At 51.6% G+C, this 27,558-nt stretch overlaps 1 protein-coding gene across 1 annotated transcript in view; it reads right to left on the bottom strand.

The window, feature by feature from the left end:
• Window positions 1–27,558, bottom strand: part of JPH3 (junctophilin 3) — a 55,474-nt gene that overhangs the window by 7,838 nt on the left and 20,078 nt on the right. The window contains exons 3-4 of the mRNA XM_057423519.1: window positions 10,484–10,608; window positions 4,571–5,490 (exon numbers count right to left, since the gene is read on the bottom strand). Coding sequence (XP_057279502.1) covers window positions 4,571–5,490; window positions 10,484–10,608 — 1,045 coding nt within the window. The remainder of the gene's footprint in view (window positions 1–4,570; window positions 5,491–10,483; window positions 10,609–27,558) is intronic.

Raw genomic sequence — 27,558 nt, 5'->3', positions numbered from 1 at the left:
GAATGGTGACAATTGACGTGAGTTTGTACTGTGGATGCAGGGGTCAGTGCACACAGAGGCACAGAAAGATCAGGTGGCTTTAAATGTAATTTTAAAGGGCTTCTATGACTGTAGTGTGAGCTTGATGACCCTGAAACCCCGAAGTCCCCTGACAGTGAACACCAAGCAGTGCGGAATTTCATCAATGCTATTGAGCGCTGGGCACACAAAGTGACCTTTATAAGAGCAATTTTCAATTACTGATGTGCAGCCCCGATGAAGAGGGGCTCTGGGAGCATCTCTTTAAGGGGCTGATGAAAAATGGCTCAGAAGAACAAAGTTCCCATAGCTTGTATAGCAACCAAGAGGTTGCATCATAGCTTATATAGCAACCTAGAGCAACATCTGTCTCTTCTGCAGAGGTCTGCATCCCCACTGGGGCACATGTTACAAGAGGCTGGGCTCCAAGGGACCCTGCAGCCCTTCCAGCCTTGTTTCTAAGATAGAAATCAAGGCCAGTGACCATTTCAAGACTGTATTTCTGCAAGGCCAGCATCCCCATCCCTCTCCCATGAGGGTGTGCTTGCTCTCAGAGCTGGAGCTGGCATTCCAACACAGAGCCAGCCCACTGGCCTCACTGATGGAGTGTGTAGTGCTGTTTTTTGGCAGATTACTTTTAAACCAAGATTAAGGTGTGAGGGTGACCTCAGCCCTGCGTAGGGATACTACACTTAGGGCAAAAATAGCCCTACCGAGCTAAGAGCATCCTTCCCATTCCTTGGCAGCACCTTTCTGAAGCAGCCCAGCTGTCTGGGAGATGAGAAATGCCCTTTCCAAGGAGCAGCATCGCAGATGGCAGTGCTGTGGATCACAGGGAAGCAGGCTGTCATGCAAGCTGAAGCAGCGTGGGCACACACATGTGCACACACACGCATACACACAGCCAGCCCTTCCTGGGAGCTGCTGGCAGTCCAAAGAGGAGGGCTGTCTTGGGATAGAGTAAGAAATAGGGATTTTGGGAAGCTGGAGAGGCTTAATTCTGTGTGGAAAGACCCAGAGCATGAGGATGCAGTGGTTTTGTCGCAGGGCTAAGCATCCGTGTGTGCAGTGTCACCGAGTGCACACCAAGGAAGGTGGATGTGGGGGCTGTGGGGTAAATCCTTCCCTTTAGCCTTCCTCTCCTCTTCCTCAGGGACTCATGCTCATTGAAGTTTGAAATGCCCTCAGGTCCTTGCTGGTGGGTGCAGGCAGGTTCACTGTGCTAGGCAGGAGGTTGGAACACAAATCACTGCATCCCCCATTGCTCTCCTACACCTCTTTCCCCTGCTCCTCTCCAACCACCCCTCTCTGCCAGGCCACTGGAACAAAACCCTGCTAGCACAGTGCAATTCTTGCTAGAACAAATTGTTGCTGGCATTGTAGGTTATTTAAATCCACATATTATCTCTTCCTCTGTATTACATTAGCTTCCTCCCAAACCTTCGCCATCTGTTCCACCCTCGGTTATGAATGTGAGAAAACTGAACATGCTGCTCCACAGCCATAGCACTTTAAAAGTATGATGTGCATCCTAATGGCTTTTCTGTGTGCCTTTCCATGCAGGCTGTGACCCTTCATTAGTGCCTGGGATTCACTCGGAAGAGCCATTAATGTTATGTTGCATTAGGGGATATTTACCTCCAGCTCAAACCCACCTCATTGGGTGGGAGGTTTATGTATGTGCAGGCTGGGGTCTGCTTGCCTTGGGCTGGGTGGGGAGGGGCATCAGTGCCACTCACACCAGTGATCTCCCCAAGGGATGTGTGGCTCTCAGCAAGGAGAAATGGTGGCTCCATCCCTCCTTTGGGACCTGCGTCTGTCCCAGCTCCCTGCTGCCACGCAAGGTCACATCATGAGAGGTGCTGGACCATCTGTGAGTCCCACAGACTTCAACAGGGTTGATGTCTGTGCAATTACTGCTGCTGCTTTTCCCCTCTGGAAGCCTGTCAGGCCCCTAATGCTGCCTGTCATTCCTCTGGTGTTTCACAGGCATCTGCTCTAGCAGGGAAGGACAGCCTGGTCTGGCCTCAGCACCCGCTGGTTTGCTCAGTGGTGTGTGCTCAGGGCTGGCTTCACTGTGTGTCCTACAGTGCAGTCCCCCAACAAACACACTGTGCTCAGCTCTTCCCTAAAGCCGTGTGGGTGCTTCCGAGCCTGCGCTGCAGCCTGCAGGATGAATAGGGAGCTGGAAAGCTACAGGGCTCTGTGTGGGGGTGATTTATCCACAGCCACAGCAGGGAAACCACAGCAGATCTGTAGTTCAGTCCCCCTGCATCCCGGGTGCTCACGGCTGCGGATGTCCCCGCTCCCTCCTTTTCCCCACCCATTTGCTCTCATTCCTCGTCTGCAGGTCCTGATACCTTTGCTCTGCCAGCGTCTGGAGGAGCAGGGATGCTTTAGGGGTGTCAGTGGTGATGATACATTACAGAGCATGATGCTTTCTACCCCAAAATTTCAGCGTAACTGATAAATGTAGTTTCAGTTTCATGATCCTTGTCTCCCAAACAACCAAGCGTCATCTTCTGCTGCCCTGACAAGGAGATTCAGCTCCTATCTTCTGCCAGAGCCTGACGTGTCACCATCTGAGAGTTACAGACTTTCTTTTGCCTGAGTAGGTATGGCCTGGGCTGGGGGAAATTCAGCACCATAGGATCCCTCCTGTGTTGGGCACTTAACAAGAGGCAGTTTGGCACGGTGGTGGCTTCCCCATTGCTCCCATCAGATCCCCATCACCTCCTTTAGCAACAGCAAACCAGTGGGGAGAACAAGTGCTCTCAATGTAAGTCTAAGAGTCATCAAAAAACAGGCCTGCGAAGGGTCTGAAAATCACACAGCTCAGCCTTCTCCCAAGGCAGGTTCAGCTCTGACCAAGTTATATTTGAGCTGCAGATGTCCAGCCAGGTTTTAGATCACTTCCTCCCTCCCTGCCACCACGGCCTCCCCTGGCAATTTATTGTCATGGAATCATAGAATAGTTAGGGTTGGAAAGGACCTTAAGACCATCCAGCTCCAACCCCCTGCCATGGGCAGGGACACCTCACACTAAACCATGTCACCCAAGGCTCTGTCCAGCCTGGCCTTGAACACTGCCAGGGATGGAGCATTCACAACCTCCCTGGGCAACCCATTCCAGTGCCTCACCATCCTTACAGTAAAGAACTTCCTCCTTATATCCAATCTAAACTTCCCCTGTTCAAGTTTGAACCCATCACCCCTTGTCCTGTCACTACAGTCCCTAATGAAGAGTCCCTCCCCAGCATCCCTATAGGCCCCCTTCAGATACTGGAAGGCTGCTCTGAGGTCTCCACGCAGCCTTCTCTTCTCCAGGCTGAACAGCCCCAACTTCCTCAGCCTGTCTCCATACAGGAGGTGCTCCAGTCCCCTGACCATCCTCGTGGCCCTCCTCTGGACTTCTTCCAACAGTTCCATGTCCTTTTTATGCTGAGGACACCAGAACTGCACACAATGCTCCAGGTGAGGTCCCAGCTCACTAGTAATGGCTAACGGGTAACCACTGCCTCTAACACTTGAATGTAAGCCCATCAATACAGTTCATTGAGAATGGTTTATTCCCTTCCACTTTTCAGCAGCTGCTTATGTGTTTGAAGATTGCTCTGTCTCCTCTTCCCTACACTGCACACCTCCAGCAGGCAGTTGGTAATGCCCAACATGTCCTTGTCTATCCCAAAGCAAGGAGCTCGGGACTGGATTTCTCACAAAGGTTACCCTCTGAGTCCCACAAGCTATGCCCCTGCTTAGAAAGTGTGCTTGTGCTCCTCACAGTGGAGTGATAGTATAGTATATAGATTGTAGAGGTGCAGATACAGACATAGATAGTATAGCTAGATATATATATAGGTATAGGTATAGATAGCACAGACTGATGTTTGGCTGTAATCTCTATCACCCTGATCTGCAGAGCTCTAATAGCCCACTACCCTTGCTGTGCATGTGCGTTGCTTTCCCTGCCTTGGTGTCCTTCCTAAATTGCATCCTCTTGTCTGCAGTTTGCCAAGACCCTTTCGCATTGCATCCCCCCTCCTGGCTCACATCCACACAAAAAAAAACCCCGAGCTGTATTGCACCACGCAGATCAGCACAGGAAACCCAAGCAGGGATCAGCTCAGGAGCACAACCACTTTGCAATGTCCCCTGCTCCGTGGCCATGGCTCTCTTCTTCACCTGGGTCAGGCCTCTGCTTCAGCAGGCAGTGCCACCATGTAGCAGCAGAATGACTGAGAGCCATGGGAGGTTCACACAGTGCCCAGATACCACGATTTAAGCACTGGTGTTGCAACAGGGTCATGCCATGCTCTTGGGCCAGCAAGAAGTTCTGTTGCCATAACCAAACCACCAGGAAGCATCACCAACACCTTTCCTGCAGCTCCCGCCAGGATGTTGTGCAGAGAAAACCCTTCCAGCACACACCATTATGCAGGATGGGAGAAGGGATGAGCAGGGATTCAAGGCACAAACCCACTGCAACTTCGGGGTCCACCACCACAACAGCTCTGCATCGGGTTGATGTCAACACACAGTTTCACCTACTTACCGTACTGGATTTGAGAGCATCCCCATTGTCTTCTTCAGATTCTAGTGCAACAGGTAAAGATTTCTGTGGAGGGGAGAAGGTTAAGTCCCACCTTAGTAGCCGAGGTTCAGCTTTGTCCCCGAATCTCAGGTTTTCCAGTTTCTGCACCGTGGGTTCTGCAGAGGAAGCTGGCCTGAAATTCTCTTTGTTCTGGGACTTAGACCTCAGTCTCTGAACCCCGTAGCCCCGGTCTTCCCCACGGTGGTCATCAGCCATGCTCCTGCAGGGTCCTCCTTTGCTATAGTGTCTTTTTTGGGTGTGAATCTCTTGCATATAAGAATCCATCCTCATGAGGGGCTTCATCTCCATCTCGTAATTGCTCATCTTCTCCTCTTCTAGCTCAAGCAGTTTGGAGCTCCCTGAGCTGTGGTTGTGGGACCTGTGGTGGGAAGTCCATGAAACTGTGGCTGGGGAATCTGTCCACCTCTCTCTTTGCTTGTGGTTGGAGGCCGAATGTTTGTGTCCTCCACTCCGACCTCTGTAGTCTTCAGGGACCGAGGCTGACCCCATCTGCCCGCTGCGCAGCGTCCCGCTTCTCATGCCGCGAGTCCCACCGACCTTCTCTTCGCTCCAGCTGTTGGGTCGCAAGTAATCCCCTCCACGTCCCTCCAGCAACATCTGGATCTCCCCACCCCTCTCTTCATCCACCGAGACCTGCCTGGAGAAGTGAGCGCTCTTGTTCCTGCAGGAAGGACCCAGGGGCGGCGTGGAGGAGGGACTGGCAGGGAAGCTCTGCAGCGGGCTGTCATCCGGAGTCAGGTCGGACGGGGTGGTCCCTTTGCGGTACAACTCGGGGCTCTCTTGTTGGAGAGGCGTCCCGGTGGAGAGGACCTCAATGTCATCGCTCGAGTTCTGGCGCTTCGGTCTCTGGCATTCGAGCCCTTTTTGTGCAGTCATCGAGAGGGAAAAAGAGAGGGAGAGAGAAATGCCACAGGGTTATTTCTGTTCTGTGGGCACCCACCAGGTTTTTCATGGCAGAGAATAGGGCTGGGAGTGCTGGACAGCAGGAGAACCGCAAGGCAAGATCAGGACAGCAGCAGCGGAGCTCAACAAACAGATTTTTCTGAGAGAAAAGGCATTGTTGGTTTTACACCAATCCTGCTGTCACCACAGCATCCACAGAGCAGCATGGGAAACAGTTCAGCATCCTCTGCAGGCTGCAGGCATTGTCAAGACAGATGCATTCTGCACTAATGATGTGATTCTCCACTGCTGTTAACCTAAGGGCTACCAAGCCTTTTAGGAAACACCTTTAGCCTCCACAGTTCTCACCACCCCTGCTGCTAGTGGGTGCCCTGCTTGCTTGGGGATGTGCATAGGAGGACCACAGCCCCAGCAAGGTGGGGAAGCTGCTTATGATGCAGAGCTGCTGAGAGCCTTGTGCCCTGCCGCTGCTCTGCCTATAGCCCTGCTTTCCCTGGCAGGTTGCAGGGATGGGCAGCTTGCAGCCCTGTTTGAAAGCATCCTGTGCTGCTCCACATTAAGCAGTCACTCTAAGCCCACTAAGGGTGTTAAGGTGATTTTTGGAGATCACCTTTTTCCATCAGTTCCCACGTAAGCATAAGAGGGGAAATGTGAGATTGAACCCATGGCTCACCCTGTGCCCTGTGTGCATGTGTGTGCTGGGTGCTGCTGGGTTCACCCCGTGCCCAGCTCACTGCCCACAGCCTTCACACCTCTCCCTGGATGGGAAACACATTGGCTTTGCAGCTGGGAGGTAAAGAGAATCTCACCTGCATGTTTACACTGGGAGATGGCCTCATCCATGCAGACGTGAGAGCCTCCCATTAAAATAAATCCTCCCATAAAATCCCCCCCCCAAGCCGTATATCAAACAGCTTTCCTGCCCTGGACACACGAGGAGGACATGGATGTTTCCCCATGCAGCCCTCCTTGCTGGATGCGGTGGAAAGCACATGGGTGGCTGTGCCTCTCGTGTTCAGGCAGGAGCAAGGTAGCACGTTCGGTGCTATGTGTGTTCAATAATCAGTACAGAATGCATTTCATCCTTTCTGAGCCCAGAGCACCCCTAAGATAGCATCTCCCTGGAGACAGGGACTCGGAGAGTGTTTCAAGCAGGAGGTGAGCATCTGGCATTAAACACATTGCTTATACTGAAGTATTTCAAGGGGGTACAAACTAATAGCATTAATTCTTCTTTTACCCTCTCAAGGCACCGTTGTTCCAGCTAAACCCATGCGAAATTAGGTGAACAATTTGATAAATACATTAACTGCCTAATGCCCCTGAAATGCATCTAATTGCAATTGCTATGGCTTGGCAAGAAATGAATCTCTAAAAGGAAGATCCCAGTTTATTACTGTGGTTTAAAAGTGCATGCTCAGAAGCTCTCCACAATTCTGCTAAGCAATTTTCTCTATCGCATCTTCTTGCGCTGCTGCTGCTACTGCTGGCATGTGCCTTTGCCCTCAGCTGTCCCCATGTCCCACCATGCCATGGTCTGGATACACCCAGGGAATGTTGGGAACATGCAGATGGATGTCCCCATGGAACCACTTGCAGGGGAGGTAAAAAGTAACAAGGCTGCTTGGAAATTTCCTATTGAGGCAATTTCTCAATGGGAAATTGTTTCCTAATGACTGTCAAGGTTTTTGGTACTATTTGCTATAGAAAAATCAGTCCGGGGACAATACTCCTGCTTCACTCTTAGTTTGTTCCCTTCATTCCTGTTTATCTGCCTCCAGGGATTTATCTGGAGCCCCCAGGCAGTCCCTGTACTAGTGGGAAATTGTCATGAAGGACCAAGGTGCAGTTCACCCCCTCCGCCTTCACGCAGAATAACTGTCTCAGGGCAAAAACAGAGACTTGTTTTTGTGGGTGTTGTTCAGAAGTTCCTGTTCCAGCCACCCTCTAATGTCACAGATGGGAAACTGAGGCAGGGAGGGGATAAATGGCTTCCTATGAGAAAGCTGTAAACTACTGAGACGGGCTCACCCGAGACTTGGGGTGTCCCAAACTTTGACCGATCTTCCCCAGTTCAGGTCTCCAGGACTCTTGCTGAGATTGCAGGGATTTGAAAGCTTCCCACCAACTCAAACGACCCCAAAGCTGAGCTCCAACAGCACAACCAGCCACAAAACACCCACTGCCCCTGTGCTTTCGCACTGACCCCTGGTCCCCTGAGTCCAATGATGGAGGCAGGAGAGCCCAATGATGCTCCAGCATCCTCACCCTGGAGACCTGCACGAGGGACCACCTTCTTAAGCACCTTCACATCCTAAATCTTTCCCACCCACAACTGCAACGAGCTGAGCTAAATTTGCTTCTCCATGGGTTAATTCCCTGACTTCTGCAGCCCTGGGTGGCAACGCTATGGCACAGCTGCCCCTCCAGCCCCGGAGCTCTACAGGGATGCAGGCATTTCCTTGCGGAGGAATTCGACAGATGCATGGTGCAGTCTTGCCAGCTTTCGACACCCGAGGATGTGCAACAATTATTCTGAGCTAAAATTAGTCACAGAGCACGTGATGTTCCTGGAAGAACGGTTGTGAGAGCACGAAGGAGGATGCAGAGCACCAAATCTGGATTTCCAGCAGGACTGAGGCAGCCGTGCCTGGCCACAGCATCTTCAATGCCCCTGAGGACCCATGTATGGGATCTGGGAGCAGTGCTGAGCTCCTTGGGGACTCACTTCACCAGCATCATCCAGCCCATGGGCTGACCCAGCTGGCACCTGGCAGAGCCAGCACCAGGGATGCACAACCATGGGGAGCATGATGGGGATGTGGATGATCCCCCCCCACAGACAGAGACGGAAAACCACAGGGAATGCAGGGAACTGAGCATGGTTGTTTTTGTTTTGTACAGGTAAAAGCCTTGCAGCACTGCTGTGGCATGTCTGGGGCTGCTGGAGCCACTGCCTGTGGGTTTGGAGTCTGCATCTCTTCAAACAGGGGCTGTGCTGCAGGGATGATCTGGACCAGGATGCCTGCGGGGCAGACAGTGAGGTGGGCATCAAATGCCCTGTGATGCTGTGAGGGTGAGTGGCACACGGTACCCACAAAACCTTGCAAGATGCATGTCTAGCAGCCATGGTGCTGTGCAATATGGGTACATCCAGCACCCATGATGCTGAGCAAAGGGGGCACATCCAGCACCCATGATGCTGAGCAAGGAGGACGGCAGGCAGTGCCTGCAGCACTGTGCAAGGTGGGCATATACAGCCCCTGAAAGGCCATGCAGTGTGGTGGCAACTCATCCCCTCCCTGCTGCAGCTCCCCCAGCCTGAGGTTATGGGGTCTGTGGGGTGATGTGGCTGCTCACAGTTATTATCTGCCTGAGTTGGTCTTGGGTGCTCCCAGGTTTCCCAATTCATCTTGGATGGTGTGTTTGTTTTTTAATGCGCTCTAAGTGGAAACTCCTTCCCCCCCCTTCACTCACACACAACCCACCCAGACACGAGCATCAGAAACAAGCCCCAGCACAAGTCAAGCACCATGTCCCTGTCTGGAAGCTAGTAAAAAATGTATTACCTAAAAATATCTTTTCAAGAGGCGATTTAAAACCAGCAAAAAGTCTCTTGGCAAGAGGAAATGGAGATGAGGAATATTTCAGGGCTGAAGAAGCCCCTGGGACCATGCAGCCCTGTGAAAAATCTCAGATCTTGATACACAAATTGGACCTCTGCAGGAGGAGAAATGCCAAGGGGTGTTTGAACAGAGCTGCGCCTTCCGCCAGCGATCAGAGAGCTGTGTGGGGCTCTGCATCCTCTGCCAGGGGGATGCTTGAGCCCCCCAAATGCCCATCTGCATCTGGATGTGTCCTGGAGGAGGGTTTTCTACCCCTAACACCCACCCCAGGCAGGTTCGTGGCTGGAGCCAGACCTCAGCCCCTGTCTGGCTCATCGCTGCTGAGCCATGGGATGCTCCCAGCCACTCTCCTGCAGCCACTGCGCTGAGGTGAGGACTTGTGCATGGGCTGGCTGGTCCAAAGGACGCAATGAGCCCTTTTCCCTGGCCTCAGGGAATGGCACCAACGTGAGTCACCAGCGCCAGGCCCTTGAGCAATTAAACCGAATGAGTAATCTTCAGTTAGAGAGCTGGAAGGGGGAGAAAATAATGATAGACGCCTCCTAATGAGGGTTCCGTGCAAGGAAAACTTCTGAATAAAGCCATTCATATGGATTAATTACTATGTTAATCATTGCTGTAGGGACTTGGAGCTTTCCACTCCCACTTGCAGCAGCCCCTCTTACTCCTGGGTAGGCACAGCCTTCATGGGGTGAATCCACCCTCTGTACCCACCGGGCGCAGACCCCATGGCTTTGCTTTGGCTTCCTCCTCCCTCAGCCTTTGGTGAGCCTGCGCCTCTTGTCCATGAGTGAAAATTAGGCCAAACCAGCAAGAAATGTCGAAGGTGATGGAGGTAAGGAAGAGCCACCAGGCACACCTCAGACACACACTTCCCCAACTGATTTGTACACTTAAGTGAAGGATTAGCTACCCAGACATGGGAAACCAGGAACCCATAAGACCCATGGGGGTAAAATCAGTGACCACCCTTGGAACATTTGTCTTTGCATTTGGGATTTTTCTGTGCAACCATCAAAGGCTGTGAATTAAAAAATGGGTGTGTTTTGGTGTGGAAAGAGGAAATTCCTGTAACAACAGGACTGCACAGGGCGGAAGTGTTGGATACCGAAAACCTTGTGCTAAAACCCCTGAAAACGGGTGTTTTGGGGCAGTTTCCCACCCAGAGAGTCCCAGTGAGGACCAGGGACTGCAGGCACAGATTGAGGGTGTCTTGGGTCATTCCTGGGAGGGTTGGGGTCTCCGCAGGGCTGAGTGGGGCAGAGAGTGGCACAGTGCCGAAGCCCCATCCATGGTGCCAGGCAGAGCAGGGACATGCACTGACCGTTCTCCCTGTGCTGGAAGGAAGGCGAAAACTCTTTGGCAGTGATCCTGGCAATCCGCGCTTCCTCCTGAGCTTTCTGCGCCGCTGTCACAGCCGCCTCTGCCTTGGCCCTGGAGTGAGAGGTCCTGCAAGGCAACCAGAGAGACAAGGACCGCGTTAGGCAGCTTCCCTAGAAGACCAAGGCACGGAGAAGCACAAACTCCCCCCATGAAACCCCTTTGTTCCACTCACTGTGGCAGAGGAGCCACCACCAGTAGCTGGGGCTCATTGGGGAACTGGTGATGCTGCAACAACAACGTGTTTATGAGCTGCTTCTCAGCCTGCAAATCACCCAGGTTGTTTGGAAATAGGGGCAGGATGCTCTCCTGGGGATGCATCGACCCAAAACAGGCTGGTACCCTCCACACATCCCTGCCTGACAGACAATCTCTGTGTGCATCTCCCCGCAAACCCCTGGGCCTGAAGACCCGAATTTAAAGCTGTTGTTGGTTGCTTTTTAACGAAAAAAAAAAAGAAGAATTTGTTTGGGATGAAAAAGTGAACATTTCCACCCCCACCATGTTTTGCATGGAAGTAAATGCAAGTGTCACCAAGAGCAGAGGTAGGAGTGGGGTCTTGCCATCAGTACCACCTCTACCACCCCTTAACAGAGCTTGGCAGGGAGGCTGGACAAGACGATCTCCAGAGATCCCTCCAACCCTATGGATTCTGTGATTCAGTGGTTCTGTGGTTCTGTTACCAGGACATTGTATTTCATCTGGATATGTGACTGTCCCCTGCACTCACCCATTACCGGCAATTCCCCAGACGCTCATGTTGGACAATGTTCCATCACTCAGGATCTACACTCTGCTATCTGGCCCCTCTGCAGTGCTCCTGCAGACATCCTTTTTGAGGCTGGTTTGCCCCTTCCGCTTAGCTGAGCTATGGAGGCACTTTATAAACGCCTGTTCCTACCCACCCTTGTGCAGGCAGCGTTATAAATAGCTCTGCTGATTTCTTTTCCCTCCAAAATCAGGCCCTCCATCTCCTTTAATCATTCCTTTTCCTCTGCCACTCTCTGAATTCCCCCTAATTTTTCGACATCTGCTCGGAGAGGAGTGCCATTTCTGACGAGCTCCTATAAATGGAAAATAGGGCTAGTAATGTGCCCGCCGTTGCACCGTGCAGCCCACAGGGATACGGAGCCGGATGCGCGCGCGCCTGTGTGCTGTCACCCCTTTGAGCCCGGTCCCTGCTCCTGGAGCTGACCTGTCAACTGTTTTCAGGTGCTGACAAGTTGTCTTTGCTCTAATAAGTGCTTTATGTGTATAAATTGCCTGCTTTGGAGTAGCTGAGGGAGCAGAGACAACCTGTTCTCACAGAGCTATTGAAGGTGGCAGTGGGGCGGTGGTGATGCTGTTACAGGTCCTGCGGGTCCCCTGTGACAATTGCAACCAAAAATTGGGTTTAAACGCTTTTTATACCCACCCTGGGTCCAGCACTCACTCTGCTCAACACTCATGCAGGGCTGGAGGAGTGGACAAGCACGGTACAGCCCCATCCCCTGGCAGGTATCTCAGCTCAGCTCGTCCAGGAGGACCAGGGATGCTCAGTGCAGCAAACTGCTGGGAGAGGAGGCGTGAACTGCTCCTAATGTGCTCAGTGGGAACCACCCCAGTGCCACCTGAGGCTTAAAATTAAGATGCTGACTCTCCAAGGTTGTTGAAACCTTGGCTGGCATCTTCCACAGGAGCTTCTCGGTGGTCTGGATGTTGGCTCCCAAAGATCCTCCATCCATTTATCCCTCCACCGTCTCCTTGGACTGAAAACTGCTCAGGGAAGGGACTGTTCCACCCATACTGCAGCACATTTATAGAGCAGGCTGCTGGTCCCTGCTGGCCTGATACAAAGGATTGATAATGTCTGAGAGCATCTGAACCAAACTCAGCAGGCAAGATTAAACAGTGCCTTCCTAAACTCCTCCTTGGAGATGCAGCTGGAGGCAGTTATCTGCCATTTCTTGACAGGGAAGGAGGCTGGAATCACTGAAAAGCAGCTTGTGCCACTTCCAAGGGGTCCTGGGGACACACAAAGGTGTCTGCAGAGTGGGAGGTTATGCTGGTAAAGCATACATGTAGCCACTACCCAGGTCATGCTCCCCTCTCCAGCACTAATCACCTCCCATTTTCTTCACCAGAATGGGTCAAAATCACCACCCCTTGGGGATGAATGGATTTGCATCCCTGGCAAACTCACTCCAGAGACTTCTGGACCGATTCATCTCTGTGGACTGCAAGACCAGCCCAGGAAGAGCAGCAGCTTGGGGCTTCGGTGCAGAAAGTGTTAAAAATCAATCTCATTAATTAAGCCATCCCCAACCTGAAACGTACTCGATACCCACAGCACGGATGTAACGCTGAGCGCTGCACAGAGTCACAGCAGGCTTAATTGTTTGTAATGCTCTCTAAGATGCTTGAAGGAGACGCGCCGTCGGAGTGAAAAGCAGAATTATGGTGATCTATACGTTGCATAATAAAAACCATAAGTATTCCCAAATAAATGCAAGTAATCCAGTTAGTGCTCGCATGACTTTGTCACATCCTAAATTTAACAGCTGTCTCCTCTATACATGCCTGCTGCTCACAGCCTGCGCTAAATCTTAATTCCCCAGTTAACTGCTTGAGTTTATTTCCTTGCAAAGTAGAAACCCCCTCAACACATAGATGGGGCTCAATCTAATCGCTCTTCTCCTGCCCTAAATCTTTGCTGGACTGAAACGCCACCCTGGAAGCCACAAAACAAGGCTGGATCCTTCCCTACGGATTCATCACAGCTGGAGGAGGAGGCTGGGGATGCTTGGAGGTGGGAGGAATTAAACAGATCCTCTTGCATTGCTCGTTAGTTACCTCCTGTGGTGTCTTCCACCCTGTGATGAGCCCACTGGACAAATGGTGTTATTTGCAAGAGCACGGTGCTCCTATCATCTCATCTGAGCTGATAAAAGGTTGCACATCTGCTGGAAGATTCCTTCTACCACCGCTGGATGAGCGAGGGAGAGGGAAAAACACATCCTGGGTTGTGGAGACAGCCAGAGCTCCCTGAGCATCGGCACCCCCAAGCACAAAGGGACTTCTGAGGATAGCTACAACCTCTACATCATGTTTTAGTGCACATCATCAGATTTTAGTGCACATCCAAGCTGATCCCAGGGTGGGCATTTTGGGATGGGGCTGGGAAGAGCCACAGTGAGGATGGCAAGGGGTGGTTTACAGATCTTGAGATGCAAGGGTCTGGTTTGGGTTGGGGCAAAGAGTCCACATTGGATCTGGCTTGGAATATGTTACTTATGGAGTTTTGCCAAGCTGACTCCTGGGAGGATGACCGGGCAAGTGGTCCAACTGGCAAGAAGAGCTGGCAGAGGAGGCAGGGAGAAAGAGCAACCAGATTCCTTTGCAGATCTCTTGTGATTTGGCCAGAACCGACAAGGGAAGGGATAATATCTGCGAATGGTTCATAATGCCAACTTTATCAGCTCCATCTAATCCACAAGAAGCTGGAATAACCTGATTTGCAAGGAAGAACTTGGCTTTTTAGGAATGCCAACAGCTACTGGCCTGGATTTGCTTGAGCAAGGAGCTGGCATGAGGGCTTCTGTTGCAAATCCAATGCTCAGGGCCAGTTTAGCCAAAAAAGGGTGAACTCTCAGCAAAATCTGTGGTACCTGATGGTTTCAGCAAAAACAGGAAGCAAAATTAGAACCAGGCAAGGTTTGAGTGGTGATTTGGTTAATGAACTGCTTTGGTAGGGGGACAAGTGGGACAAACTGCTTAAAAACTAGGCTGGAAAACAGAATAAGTTTCCAGAACACCAGAAACGCCCCTGAACAGAGGTGGGTCTGTCTGTGAGTTGTAAATGTGACACCTGTAACTGTATGGATGGTAACTGCTGTCACAAGAAACCTGTTTTGTTTCTGAGTCTATCTCCTCTCTCGTGCAGTGATGGGCGAGCTGGAAGCAGATGAAGGATTTGCCATCTTTATTCCTTTCTTTCTTGCATTCCTGTGTGGAAAACACGCTCTTCCTCCTCAATAAAAAGCAGGTAGCAGACTCTGAGCAGAATTATGTTTTGGGCCAAAGGAAGGTATGTCCTGGATGCAGGGGGAAATCTGCATTGCTTGTGGTTTAAATGTGAAAAGGTGTCATTTGGGCAACATTTCTGGAAAAGAAGGTCTGTTTTCCAAAATTCAGCTTTTGCTGGGGGATTTATGTTCTTTTGCAAGCACATTGCTTGCTTCTGTGGTGCCCCTGAGAACTCAAAGCTTGGCTGAGGGATCCTCTCCTTGGTGGGATTTAGGCTTTCATACTTCCCTTCAGATAGGGAAGTATGAAAGTGCTGCTTTACTGTTGGGATCCTGCTGTGGGGATGAAGATCTCCAGCACTCCTCCATCCCATGCCAAGAGCTGAATAGAAACCTCCCCTGAACTCTCCAGATAGTTCCAACTCCTCAACAGGAGCACATCACAACAAGCACTAAACCCTTTGCTCAGTACTGACCTGATTTCAGCAGGACTGTTAGGTCTTAACCTGTTCTATACTGCCACTACACCTATAATTCAACCCCCCTGCAAGGGAGCTCATAAAACCCCCAAGCTCCTGGTAACTACAAAGGGATCCACTGTCTTCTCCCTCTTTGTTTTCCATTTCTTAGCTCAGACGGAGGGGCAGAAGAGAGGGACAGACTGATCTAATTGTCCAGAGCTTAGAAATGAAGTAAGAAAGCTGAGATAGAAAGAAAATTACTAAAACTATTATTAAAGCCTTCTTCTGTTCAGCTTTTTAAACTCTTCCTACCATATAAGAGGAGAAAACCCTGCAGTCCCTATTTTTATGGCAAACCTGCCATGTGGTGTCTCCATTGGAGGCTTCACTTGAGCAGATGAGCGCTGCTGGCTCGTAGGCACTCACGAGTGGTGAGGATGGAGTTAACCAGCCAGTGAGCTCATCCTGGGACATAATGAACAGCCTCAAGTTTTCCTAAGGGGCCAGGCTGGCTCCATCCGATTCACTTTGTCTCTCAGGTCAATATGTAATCAGGCAGCTTTTTGTCTTGTATTTTTTAAAGGCATCTTTATCTTCCTATAGGAGGGTTTTCTGCCTCCATTACAGAGGTTCATGCATTTTTCAAATGGCAAAATTCAATTAAAACACACACTAGCTGCAAGAAAATACTACAGGAAAAATTCAGAGATAAATTTGCAGGGCATTTAAGACCCAGTGCTTTGCTCTTCCCTCCAAGTCCAGCTCTGTTTTACAGCACTGGCTGCTCAGGGGTGCACAGGAAAGCGCTGGGATGCACTTTGGGATGGCCAGATGAGGTGAGGAAAAGGAGCTTTTCAGTCCAACCACCCCATGTGCAAAACCCAGGCTTGCATGAGCGTGAATCCCTCAGCTGTGTTGACTCACCAGGGGTTATTTCATGTTCCCACTGACACAGCGGAGAGCAGGATCCAGCTCTAATTGCATCAAGCTGTGATGCACCACGAAACAAGAAGCAAAAGTCCCCAAGTGATCAATGCTGGTAACCAAACGCCAGAGCTGAAGGAAGGGAGGGAGGGAGGGATCTCTCCTGATACATCCCTCTCCCAAGGCTATCCGAACGCTCCGCACCCTGCAGTGAAGGACAGGCGCTTCCAGCTCCAAACCCTGCTGGCATAGGATCAATAGCTGCAACCAGCACCAGGGAGGGACTAGAGGTTCTGCCTACTTAGGGCAGTATCTCAAACCCTGCCTGCAAGCAGGGGAGGCTTGGCTAGACTTCATGCTCTCCTAGATGGGACAAATTGGGACTGAATTATTAATAAGAGCTGCTGCAGACTGTCTGGCTTCTACCTCTGTGGGAGCATCTCTGATTTAGGGTAGAGCTGCAGCACCCGTCCTGCCTCCCTTTGCTGCTGGCATGGCCTTTGGCTCTGCAGCTTTCATAGGGCACAGCATCCTGCATCCCAGCACCTTTCTGGCCCCAAAAGACCAGTGCAGTAAGCTGACTGCAAGGGCTGGCGTGACCCAAGGCTGGTTTCCGTCTAGACATTTCCCCCAGGGAGTGGGGAGATGGCAGCAATTAGCAACCTGTTTGTTATTTTCCCTATCTGGCATTTATTGCCCCGATAAAACCCACTTTTAATTCCATCTTGACTCTTTCCACAGCTCTCCTGGCTTAGTTGTTATTGCACTAGGCTTGCCTTGAGTGATTTGTGAAGGCAGTAATACAGTGCCGGTACTCAGGGGGTGGAATATTAGACACACCAACTAGCTATTTGTGCATAAATTCCCATTTACCTGCTTATTGCAAGCATATCTCCCTTGCCCGCTTCCTCTGTCTGCTTTCCCTCCACCCCCCCTACTGCTAGAATTCTTAATCAAGAGGAAAAAGCAGCTAATGTGACCTCTGACATGACGTAATGCAGCCAAAAAAGTCTGCTCTGGCTCTTTGCAGCCAGACAGAAAGCGGGTGCTGTGCATAGCAAAGAGAAAGCCTGGTTTCCCTGCACCCACAGCCAGGATTCCCAGGTCTGGATGGAGATTCTGGGATGGGAGGATGGACCACACCGCTCTGTGTACCAGCAGGGAGAACACGGACTGGGAGGAAGAGTGGGAAACCTCTCATTGAAGAGACAGAGGGAAGGGTTTGGGGATGGCCGGGATGGCACAGGGCAGAGGGAATGGTTATTGCAGGCTCTGAAGTATTGTTCTGAAAGTCACATTTTTAGGAGTCACATTCAGAAAAGTTCTGAATTAAAAAAGAAAAAATGAAGTCAAACCTTTTAATCTTGAAAAAAAAAAATAAAATCCATTTGTCTGCTATTGCCCAAGAAAGCAAAATACAGAGAAGTATGGAAAATGTTATGGTCAAAAGCCCAAATCTGGGTTTTCCTGTCGTTTTATGCTGGGAAATTAATGGGAAAACATTCCCAAGCCAATTGGGAAACCTTGAGAAGAGCAGGCACCCATGGCCAAGGGGGGTGAGGCAGTCACGAGGTTTCCAAAATCCATGGAAACAGGGATGGAGCCAGTTCCCATTTAGCTTGTTGCTCCAGGCACCTGTGCCAGATTCTTCTCTACCTTTGTATTTTTGGAGCTTACAAATGTAGAGCAAATTCACCAAGGCATCATTTCCTTGAAAATATCATGGTTTTCATCCAAATAAGGGGAAAACCGAATTATGCCAGGCTGTGTCCTGTCCTGTGCCTGGCCTTTAAGCAGGCAAAGTGACTACTGCTGAAGATCTTAATCACGACTTCGCAAGTAATGGTGCAAAGTCATGGTGACATAGGAGACAAGGATGGGCCACAGTCAAACGTCACATCCCCAAAACCCTGGGAGAAACATGGTCCAAAGCACAGCCAAAGCAAGGTGCATCGTGACCATCTTGGCTGCTCCCATCCTTGCGCTTCCCCTGGGACCCTGAGCTGGGTCTTTCCAGGTGGAGAAGGATGAGAGCAGCCTAAGGACCATAATGCTATGATCCTCTCCATCTTGCCTTGTTGCCGTCATCCCACATCGGTTATGGGGCTGCTCGGATTTGTTTATTTTATCCCTGTTGTTCCTAAACACAAAATGCCAGCCCTGGCACAAGAAAATCAAACCCCATCAACTTCAAAGAGCTGAACTAGGTGGAGCTGGTACCCAAAGGCACATCTGCCACTGTTTCAGGATGCTGCCAGCATCTCTCTCTGGCCACAGGATGCACAGAATAAGCAGAGCCAGGCAGACCCATACATTTCCCTCCTGCTGGGTTTCCTTCCCTTTAATTCTTTGCCCACCAGCAAGGGCAAAGCTGATGGATCTTTCACACCGGAGACAATGCGCAAGCTGCTCTGAGATGTTATTTGCAGCTCGCAAGAAAATCAACATCTGGAGAGGGAGTCTCATCTCCTGCCATCTGTCACTTGTAATGGAGCTAGGGAGGATGCAGGTGAGCGGTGTGGCCAGGCAGTAGCTGCCCACCCTGCTGCTTCAGTGCCTGCTAGCACAGACCATCATGTGGGAGATGGGCTTTGCTGTGGAAAAGGACAGCTTTGATGCCACTGTCCCAGCCTGACCGACCAAAGGAGATGGGTTTGGCCTCACTTAGGACCAGGCACTTTGGTGACTCAAACATGGCAGTGATGGTCAGCAATGGGGCAGGAAGCTGCTCCTGGGACACAGTCCCCTCTCCCAAGTCAGACTCAGAGGCATCAAGAGCGAGCTCCAGCTCCATGGATGGAGTTCATGCTTTTCTTATAAATCAGGAGCATTGCTATCTTCTGGAAAGTGATGGGTGGTGATGAAAAACCTGCAGGAACCTGCTCAGAGCAGGGTTTGGGAAGAGCTAGCTTCAAGGAAGGGAAAGGAAAGAGCAGGGGGGATGCTGCCTGCTCTCCCGCTGTCGTGTTTTGGTTGGGGCAGGTTTCCACGATTTCACTGGATAACTGCTATGTACACAACGGAAAATGCACATAAAGGGAATGTGAAATGTTAACGTCCCTCCTTTCATCTCCTGCTCTTGCAGAGTGCCAGCAGACAGCCCTCCCCGCACACATCCCAAAGGCACAACCACGCCACAAAGGCTCCTCTAACCCTGTGCAAAAAATAGCGCATTACAAACGAGCCTGCCACTTCCAGGCAGGAGGCAAAACAGGTTGGAAGGAACCACTGACAACCCTTGGAAAAGGAAAAAAAAGGAAAGGAGAAAAAGCCCAAGAAAACACAAGCGGAGGCACAAAATCTCTGAGGAACCCGGGCAGGGCTGCATCATCCTCACACTGCAGATCTGTACCCTCTGTATTCAGTGCAAACACAGAGCAGCAGAAAAGCCCTACATCAATGCTGCATTCGGGTGGAGGTTTTTAGATGCACAACAGACCAAGTTAGAGCTCCCCAAGCAGCCATAACTCAGCCTGTTTGGACATGTGTAGCACTGAGTTTGGCTGCACATGCTGCTGACTGTAATGACTTCAGGCTGGATCCTGCATTCTGGTTGCATCACCCTGTCTCCGGGCAAGGCTGGCTCCGAAGGTGGTACTGCCAAAACCCTTGTGAGCCCATCCCAGCTTGTTAGGCTGGGGAAACACCAGGGGTTTGGTGGGAAGCTTGATGGTGGTGGGTCTGGATTGTTGGTTTGGTTAACATTGCCCATCCCCTTGGATTTATCGAGGAGAGGAGGGTATAGACGCAATCGGGACATGAACATCCCCAGTCCAGCCACAAACCTGGAGCATCCTTTGTGGGATGGGTGAAGGAAGTTAGGAAAAGCCTGGCTCGGTGTGGACACTGGGTACCTCCTCCTGCCATGACCCTCCCCAGGCTGCAGGTTAAAAGGTGGAGGATTTGGTGGACCATCAGCATCCCAATCTTAGCCTCCATCACTAGAAGGGTCCCCAAACCAGCCCATTCCTCCTTGTTTTTCACACTGACTCCCTTGCTTGGCTGATGCCACACACAGGATAAAGATTGGGGTGGGAACCTCAGTGCCAAAGGGGCAAAATGAAGCATGGAGAAACTCAGCCAGGTCATGGGCAAAGGGAGCAAAGGAAGCCTCTGGTCTGCCCTCTGGGAACCCCCCACATCCCTTTGAAGAGCCATTGGCATTGCCTGGCTCTTTGTGAATTACTGGGGCCTATTCCCTACAGCCAAAGGAAAAGTGCTCAGAATAAGAGAATTTGGGAGTTCAGATGAAAAACTTCAGATGAGGCAGGTAATGGCAGGCAAGCAAAACACATCAATTTAATTTCAGTTTCATTTTGATGCCTAAGAAAGAAGGAGTAAAAACAAATTCTAAAGCAAAACACAACAGAACCGCAAGGAAAAGTCTTTTTCTCCCTTCCTGACCCTTCGCCCTGTTTGGGTTTTGGCTGAAACACCCTGGAAGTTTCCAAGTTTTGGTCACCTCAAGCAAAACAGACATTTGGCAAAAGAACTTTCCAGGCAACGTTTTTTCTGCTGCTGGAGCCACAAAGGCCTGAAAGAGGCAGAGTAACATTGAGCTCATTGTCCTCCTTTCCCCTGGTGATGGGCTGATGGAGAGGGATGATCCATGGTATATCCTGGCCAGTCACTGTTTTAAACAGCCAGCACCCAACAGAAAAACCCACCCCAGTTGGGACCAAACTGCGAAAACCCAACCCACATCCAGACCCAATGACAAACTCGTTTAACTGAACTTGGTATTGTAGTTCCAGCACAGCCTGGACTCAGGCAAAGACGTGGAGCTGAAATGGCCTCAGGAGCACTGATGGATGCTCTCCAAGCTGTCAGAGGAGAGGTGGTTGGCCTCTAGCCTTGCCGTCTGGGACCTTGCTGCCTCCAGCCCTGTGGGGTGATGTGACAGCAGTCTAAGGGATGTGTTAAAATGGTCTGCTCCTCTGAGGGACGGAAAACCAACCTCTAGGGCCCCAAGAGATGTTTGGAAACCAAATACATCCATGTCTTGCTCCAGACACCCAGGATGAGGCTGATTCCCTGCCTGAGTGAGATGCTGGTGATGGGCATCACTTTGTGCACCTCTTGCCACAGTCAATCTCACCACGATGGACCCAGTGATAACGGGAATGCTCTCCTCTGCTGTAAGGTGCAACTGGCCACCAAAGTAGCTGGTTGGAGACAGCCGTGTGCTGGACACAGCTGCATCAACTCCATCCAAGGCTATGGCATCCAGCTACCCACCAAGATCCCTCAGGAATGATGAGAAAATGTCGAGCCAGAGCAAAAATGCTCCTTACAGAAAGCATGTGGCAGACAGCACTCCTTTAACCCCATTGCTTAACACCATCCTGGAAGATGCTGAGTGGGTACAAGGACCCTGCTTAGCTGTGCCCCAAACCCGTGGTACCACCACCCCTTGGTGCAGCCAGCTGAGCAGAGTTGGGTTGGATGTAGACCTACACAGCAATCTCAGCTGCTAACAGTACCCACCAAATCAGCCCTAATAAAAGCAACATGAAATGCTAAAATGCTGCAGAAAGACGTTCTGTGCCAGGCTGCTGTCACCATTCTCTATAGCTCTGGTCCCCATGGGGAAGGATGGAAGGGACAAGAGTGTTTGGTGATATTTATTGTTGTGTTGAGCGCTGCCTGGGGCTGACGTGGTCCTCTGGTGCACATCACCCGGTCCTCTGCACCCAGTGGATGCAGACAGGAAGGAGAAGGGCTGGTGGTGCCCTGGGCAGCCAGACAGAGGTGGGCAGACCCGTCTGCAGTGTGAGCTGGCCACAGCCCTGATGGATGTGGAGGGGGAAAGAAATATATATCATCCTGTTGCCACAGCAACGAGCAGCTCCTGCCTGCCTCAAACTTCAGAACCCACCCAAAGGAGCCTCTTTCCTCATCCCTCATCCCTGCTGCCTGCATGGGCTTTTGCTCCCTGTCACCTGAGGGGTTTTGAGCACCAGGAGCCTAAAAGCCAGCCAGCACCCCCAAATAATCTACTCCTCAAGACGGGAGACCATGCATGAGCTGCTGGGTCTGCAGCACGGTTTGCCTGCTCAGCCCCACTCCCTGCACCCAGTCTGATCCTCACCTATGGCTGCTGCTCATCCCAGCGTACCCCAAGCACCCTGTAGGGTCCCCTGGATGGGATGCTGCTGCTGGAGACCTGCTGGGGCAGTGGGTGCACTTGCTGGTCTCCAAACGCTGATGTGCCCTGAGGCAAGCAGGCAGCGCTGGGTTTGCAGGTCCATCCCACTTAAGCAGCCAGCAGCACAACAGGGGAAGGGACCCGGAGCCTGGCTCTGCCAGGAGAGAATCTGGGCTTTTAATTATTTATGCTTCACTTCCGTGCTATGGTGATGAGAGACAGAGCAGACAGAGAGAGACATCCACATAACGGAGAGAAGGCTGCAGCCTGGTTCCCCAGGGAGGCCATTTATCCGACTCAGGTTTGCTGACCAGCCCCTGTGCCAGTTCGGCCCCTTACCTCTCCCCTTGCAAAAGTGCCTCATCCCTGGCTCTTGTCTCTGCCACTGCTTTTCTGGAGAGTTTATTCCCAGGACCACAGGGGTGGGAAGAGCTGTCACCCGCCATGGCTGTTTGACATTCCCAAGGGATCTTGCTGTGTTGGATGGGGACAGGCTGTGCTGCCTGACAGTGGGGTGGCTGTGGGACAGCTCTAGTGACAGTGGTGTCCAGCTTTGAGCCCACAAACCTGTTTCTCCTCCATAAGGCAGCCCAACCCCAAGGAACTGCTGCTCAGGGTTCATGGTGGCATCACCGAGCCATTGAGGCTTACAAGGATGCTTCATGGCAGGGTATCCACTGATCCAGCCTTGCTTGGGTTCACTGACCCAGCAGGTTTTGCTTTGGGGATGGATACTAGACATGCTTTAATTGAGCAGAATGAGTTTAGCAAAGCTAAAATGCATTTCTCCCTTCTGCCATGAAGGTCCATGAACAGGAGCTGGTGCTGCTTGTAAGGAGTCTACCCATCTACCATTGGGGGGCACCCAGCCCATCTCCCATGTGAGCTGCTCCTGAGGCTGAACCAGGAGAACAACAGTCCTCAAATGACATGCCATGTGCCTGGAGGGTGACAGGGATGGGGTGGGGTGCATTTGGGCCATGGTTGCACCAAGCAGGCAGGAAAGGGCTGCTGCCAGCCCACCATTCAAAAGAGTAGTAGAGGTGGGCTAAGACTGAATAGAAGGTCTTGCCGGATGGTGTGCTGAGCACCAGACATGGCTACATTGCTGTTGTGGGTTTTTGGGGTGCTTGGCACCCTGAAGAATTGGGAACTTCCTTAGTCACGGTATTAAAGGGATAATCAGTCAGATCCATGGGTTAAATCCCCCTAGGATTTTCAGGGGGAAATTTGCTTAGCAGGGTCTATGGTCAAATCCTTTAATTTCCTGGATTAGGAAGCTAGGACAGCTTGTTATTTGTCCTGCATGGAGGAGGCAACAGAAACCTCATTGCTTGAGGCTTTTCAAACTGAAGAGCACCAGGGGACATCCCCACCACGGTAGTGTTGGTGTTCCCCCCCAGCATCCCAGTCTGTCTGCAGCAGGAAGCGGTGCTAATGAACATTACCCAGGAAAACACTCAGTATTTTTGCTCCATTCTGCATTTTCGTCTCAGTTGTGCTCCTGATATTGCTTTTGCCTCTCTCCAGAAGGGGCTTTGGTGGAGGGACAGGAGCATGGGGCTGTTGGGGCTGTTGCTGCAATGAAGCAGGAGGATGGACCAGTGGGAGCAGCGCAGCCAGCAGGAACGCATGCCAGGAAACCCAAAAAGGGAGATCTCGGAGAGGGGAAAGCACTCAGGCCTCCTTTAGGAGATGGGAAGGCAGCACAGACACAGGCAGGACCCCAAACCTTCCCCTCAGCAGTCCTCTGCTATCAAAGCTTTGAGGTGCAGCATTACTGGGGTGCAGCAAGGGAGCAGGCAGGGCACGGCACAGCAGCTCCCACCGACGCAGCCAGGGGGTTTAGGGTGGTGGGACACGGTGGGATGCTACAGTTCATCATCCTCTGCATGCAGTCCTCGGGCCTGCCAGGTTTGGGTGTACCCCTACCAGTCTCCTTGCACCCTGCAGAGGGTGAGGATGAGGATGGAGGAGAGCGATGGGGCTGCGAGCCAGGCAGCTGCGCAGGCTGTGGGAGGATCTCTCCCTTCCCTCCCGAAGATCGCTGAGAAAAGCAACACTGCAGCTTCTGCTCATTGAATAGGAAAGGCAGCAGAAAGGAAAATCAGGGGATTGTTGCTTTTCCTTCCCCCCCCATCTCATGAAGAGCTGCTTCACCCAAAAGCAGGCGTCAGTGTGAAAAAAAGGCTTCACCATCCTCTTCTTCAGCTCATTCCCTCTTCCCGGTGCTGCGCAGGCAGTCAGGGTGGGCAGGAGGTTGTGGTGTTAGTGATGGGATCTAACACTGCTCAGGGGGCTGAAATCATCCTGCACCACCTCCTGAGAAGGGCTGATTCTGCAGCAGGACAGCAGTGCCGGCCACTCAGCCCATGTGCTAAGCTGGTAAAAGGCTTGGATCAGAAACCAAGCAGATGATCTGGGCTGTGATGGACTGCTGTGTGATGCCGGAGAGGAGGAAGAGGAGGAGGAGGAGGAGGCAGCCTCCACTTTGGCCCCCATGCAGCCCCTCACCTCCTGCCCATGTCTCCAGGGCAGCCCCTTCCCATGGAGGTGGTGCCTGCCAGGAGTGAATCACTCTCCTGTCCTTCCTCCTGCGCTGCTGGACGGTGCCATCCCTGCCTGTTTCCATCTGGTCCCACTGACAAAGCGACCATGCTCCAGCACCAGCACAGCTCTCCTATCCCGGCTTTGCCACTGCCGCTTCCTCCCACATCCCAAGACTCTTCTCCTACTTCATTCTATGGCAAAACCATCCCCCTCCAGTTGCACTTTGCTGTGGTCCTGCTCCAACACAAGCTGCGTCTGCCAAGACTGTGTGGATTTTGGAGGTCTTCACCTATGAGCACAGGGAGTAGATCCATCTGGGACCACGGCGAATCCAACAGGCTGTGAATCTCTGCCCTGCCCATGTTATTCCATCAGGACCTAGCAATGTTGGAAATAATGATATGAATGCAAGTCACACACCTGGGTCATGGAGCCAGGGTGGTTTAGGTCATATTTGGCTCAGCAGAGAGGGAAGGCAGTGGGAGCTGCCAAGTTGGGAGTCATGGTCGAGGGATGGGAGAGCGAAGAAAGAAGAAGGGCTAGCGAAACCATGCTAAGCTGCTCTCTTAGAAGCTAAAAAAGACCCTGCTGTGGTTTTTCCAGTTGGATTATTCTGTAAAGCATCATTCCTATGAAAGGCACTTCATTTTCCAGCCTGTTTATATCCATGCACGGATGTGTCCCTGCAGCCCTGCATCGCAACGCAAGCAGCGGGTGGCAGTTGGGGACACGCAGGGCTGGCCTTGCATGAGTGTGCCACCTAGTTCTGACTTTTGACGTGGCCACAAAAAAGCTTAATGCTGTAAATCCTGTCTGAGCAGGAAGTTATTACACTGGCATTGCAAGAGGACTTAAACAGTCACGGTGCAGGCAGCATGTCCCGCAAGAGCCAGTCATGGATAAGGATGCGATGCTCCGGGATGCCATCCTCAAGTGTCCTGAACTGAAGGTGCTCGCAATGAGTCAGATGTGACTGTGTCATCCCAGCTGATAGTGGCACTGGGATGGGAGGAATAACAGCTGATCCTAATCTCTGCTGCCACAGTATTGCCTGAGCCCTGTCACACACGGGAGCTTGTGCACAGGCACAGGAGGAAGATAGGGAGGTGGCAGAGGGAAGGAAAGCCAGTGTGCTGTGCTGCAGCTCAGCTCTGTGTCAGTGGTAAAGCCTGTTGGAGGCTGCCCGCCCTGCGCTTTCCTCCTGTCTGCATGGCACAGGGGATGGTTTTGGGGAGAGAGGGAACAAAGGAAAAAGACAATGCTGCCATAGAGAGAATTACCTCCTGCCCCAGCTAACCTCAGCCCTTGAGTCACCTCTGCCCATCCCATCTGTGCTCCCCTCCCTGTCCCATTGCAAGGAAAGGATGCAGAGATTGGGAAAGGATGGAGGGTTCAAGCTCTCCCTGCCTGACACCCAGCAGGTACCAGGTGATGCCATCAGTGACCCCACTGGTCCCCAACTAATGACTCCTGAAGAGGGGCAGCACTTCTCCAAGGGAACATAAGTAGAGGAACTGGCTCCGGAGGTGCGCAAAGAAGGGCTGGATGAGGCAGTGGGGGGGCCCTGACACACGTGGTCTTACCCCTAAATCATTCACTCAGCCCCATCCCCACAGGCAGTTCCGCTGTGACCCACTTTGGCTTCAGTCCACTGCCATCTCGTCCCTGCCATCCTGGCACACAAAACCCTTTGGGGCCACATTGTTCCCCTTAACCCCCATCCCTCCTCCTCCTTTCCGCCTCCATCCGCAGCACAAGCCCTGCTGGCAGCACGAGGCAGGGATTAGGGCGATACTAATGTGGGAGCCCTGCAGCCACCTCCCCCAGGCATGAGAAAAGCCAGCAGAAACCTTAAATCAAATGCAGCTAAGTACAATTGCAAAGCTGCAGGCACAGGCCTGAGAGAGCATTAAGCAGCATTATCATGGCTCGGTGTACTGCCAGTAGTGACATTACCGCAACTTAAAATGTTTGGGATCAGAACTGCAGAATCTATTCTTTTCTGTGGGTTTTGCCTGGGCTGCTTTTTCATTTTTCTGCAGAAAATAACTGTTTGGCTCAGACAACCTTACACACTTTGCTGTTCAGCTCTTGGGGGCTTTTCTTGCCTCCCTGCTCCCCATCATATTTCAAACACAAATGGATGCATCATCACTGCAGCATCCTGAAGGAGCACCCGTGCTGAGTCCAAACACCTTCCTTTACCTGCCCTCACTGCCAGTTTGTCTTTATTCACTGCCTTTTCCTTTTTTCCTCCAGTTTCCCTTTCTGAAGTTGAATGACACTGCACTAATCTGTAGCCCGACTCCTCCTGAGACTATTGAGCTTAATTATATTTTCTCATCATTGGTGAATGGCTCAGCTATAATTACGCCTGGAAGTGTGTTACTTAGGACTAACCTGAAAGCAGCACCCCCTCTGGGGTGCTAGGTCATTGGCTGCTCTGGGGTGCTGTTATTTAAGATGCTGAACAACAGGGCCCCAGGAAGCTTGTGCTAAGTGCTTGCTAAATGCCACCCATGTTTGGGACTCACAACCCTAGCTCTGGTGATGGCACTACCTCTCCTACGTAGTGCAGCCACGAATTACAAAACCTTGAACTATGGTAGCAGAAGGAAAACCTGGAGAGAATTAAAGCCTGTCTGCTTTGCATTGAAACTATCATCATCTGCTGCTGAGGGCTGGAGTCAGTCCTGAGGTCTCACTGTGCTCCACATGCATCTATCAGCATCAGCATGGCTGGTGGCCGTGCTGAAAGCCAAGGGGTGGAGATGGTCTTTCTGGCCCACCACTCTTGCCTGGATATTACATTTTAGTTGACCATGACATACGAGTGCCTATGGACAACTTGCCTTAGGTATTAATGTTAGCACTAAGGAGATGAGAGCCAGCATCTCCAGTGCATCCTTCATCCTTCCAGGGCAGCAGGAGA

This window comes from Pezoporus wallicus, unplaced genomic scaffold, assembly GCF_028554395.1.
Source record: "Pezoporus wallicus isolate ANWC-B61680 ecotype Strahan unplaced genomic scaffold, APGP_CSIRO_Pwel_v1 contig_10160, whole genome shotgun sequence".
In the NCBI taxonomy this organism is placed as follows: Eukaryota; Metazoa; Chordata; class Aves; order Psittaciformes; family Psittacidae; genus Pezoporus; species Pezoporus wallicus.
The sequence above is the reverse complement of the archived record's forward strand: the minus strand, read 5'-3'. Positions and strand labels throughout refer to the sequence as shown.